Source organism: Chaetura pelagica, unplaced genomic scaffold (genome assembly GCF_000747805.2).
Source record: "Chaetura pelagica isolate M959 unplaced genomic scaffold, ChaPel_1.0 scaffold420, whole genome shotgun sequence".
In the NCBI taxonomy this organism is placed as follows: domain Eukaryota; kingdom Metazoa; phylum Chordata; class Aves; order Apodiformes; family Apodidae; genus Chaetura; species Chaetura pelagica.
This window is the reverse complement of record NW_009951919.1, coordinates 327,596-329,540: the sequence shown is the minus strand read 5'-3', so window position 1 is coordinate 329,540 and position 1,945 is coordinate 327,596. Positions and strand designations below refer to the sequence as shown.

Genomic DNA, 1,945 nt, shown 5'->3' with positions numbered 1-1,945 from the left:
TCCTGTATTTTTATTTGAAACTAAACCTACATTTCTAAGAAGTGATGGACACACTGCATGCCCTCCTCAGGTCGTGCTCCTTGCAGCAGTAAGGGTCTTCTACATCCTCCACTGAACAGGACGAACCAGCCACGACTGGGGGTGGAAATATCCTCCCACCTTAATTGTTCACTCTTAATTTTCAAAGTAAGATACTTTTTTTTCTGCTATCCTCCTTACTTGGAAAGTATGTCCTACTAAATATAAACTAGAGCAGCTCAGAGGTCCCTCAGTTACTTCATAAGCAAGTACTTCAAGAATTGATGCCTCAAAACCAGGTAACTAATAAAGAATGGCTTTTTAATACCCATCCGTATCCTGTTGGAAGTACTACTGGGAAATTCAAGGTGGGTTTTGCTCTTCATTTACCATAGACCAATAGTGCTACTGCTACAACTTTTATCCCACATACCTGAAAAGAACTGTACAATTTCTTCTTTGCTACAGCCAAAAGGGAGTCCTCTAAGACGTACAAAACCATCATTAGCTGTATCAGGGCTGTTGGGACCAGTGTGCTTCAGAACCCAATCCATTTCAACGTTGTTTGACTTGAAAACTGTAAAAGGCACTTAGAATTAATGCATTCCAGAATACACAAGAGTTTTAAAAGTAATTTGCCTTGAAACTAGTCAAGTCATGATACAAAAAGTCCATTTGTCCCTTCACATGCATTTTGAAGAGACAGAAAAGCAATTAACGAAAAACCCAGCAAGCACAAACACATTTAGTCAGTTACTAGACCAACTGAGTCAAACCTTCAACATATCTGTGTCCCATTGTTTCTCTGTCTTTTTTCAGTGCCAATTTCACATCCTCCTCCGATTCAAGTTCAGCAAATGCTTCTCCACTTGGTCTGCCCTCTCTGGTGTAGATGAAACGGATACCCAGAGCCCCATTTAGAATTTTGCAATCTGAAAATGAAAGAGGAAGGACAGAATTAATTTAATGATTACTGGAACATTGTGACTTTAAGTGTCAGATATTCTAAAATAAGAAAAAATTACATCTATCAGGTTACACTAAGAAGGTAAAAACAGTAGCATTTGTGTCCTAACTTCCACAATAAACTAAAAGACTAAAATAAAATAACCCTTCGAGTCTGAAGATTACCAAAACATTAGGGATAAATTTTATGTATTTCCCAAGTTTTGCTGCCTCAAGTCAAGTTGAATTATAACTGACTTACACTTTTATCACCATGAAGTAAAACAAGGAGTAATATCAACGTAAGTGTAACAAACTAAATCAGAAAAAAGTCTCATGTGCTCAACTCCTGAAGCAGCTTTAAGATATCCAGTCACTAAACAATGTGTGTATTTATCACCAGTGATGCTAACAATTTGGTGGGAGGATACGATACACTGAACAACACAAGAGGGCCAGGAGCTACACTGATTTGGTTTAACCTGAAGCATGAAGCTTCTTCTCTCTCCTGGTTGCTGAAGCAGTTAAGGTAGTTGTGGCTATCCCAGCAACTCCCAGTCTAAGCTCCTCTGCATCCAGCTAGCAGAAGCATGCCTTTCCACACTGCACCTTGGCTGAGGCACTTGTCACATTACAAAATCTGCTAGCTACTGAAGGGCCCTGAATGCTTTCTGGAACTACCTACAGCAGCACTGCCACTCATGGTGTTCCCAGGGGGAACACAGAATTGGTAAGTGAGAGCCCAGACCCCTCTCCCCTCAGTTCTGCTTACCGGAGAAAAACCGCTGCACCTCCTCGGTGGAGCAGGACCAAGGCAGCCCCCTGACTTTCACCACGTATCCCTCGGTGCTCTCCGTGTTCAGCATCACGTTGGGGGTCAGACTCTGCTCCGCCTCGGCTTCTGTGGTTGCTGGAGGAGATCAAAGCGAGCCCTTTGAGACGCCGCACGGCACGGCCGCCACCCGCACCCCCTCAGAGCGCC

The 1,945-nt window shown here is 42.8% G+C and overlaps 1 protein-coding gene across 1 annotated transcript in view; it reads right to left on the bottom strand.

The window, feature by feature from the left end:
• Window positions 1-1,945, bottom strand: part of HNRNPH1 (heterogeneous nuclear ribonucleoprotein H1 (H)) — an 8,939-nt gene that overhangs the window by 6,231 nt on the left and 763 nt on the right. Inside the window, exons 2-4 of the mRNA XM_009995140.1 lie at window positions 1,736-1,873; window positions 795-950; window positions 452-595 (exon numbers count right to left, since the gene is read on the bottom strand). Of these exons, the coding sequence (XP_009993442.1) occupies window positions 452-595; window positions 795-950; window positions 1,736-1,829 (394 nt within the window). The 5' untranslated portion in view covers window positions 1,830-1,873. The remainder of the gene's footprint in view (window positions 1-451; window positions 596-794; window positions 951-1,735; window positions 1,874-1,945) is intronic.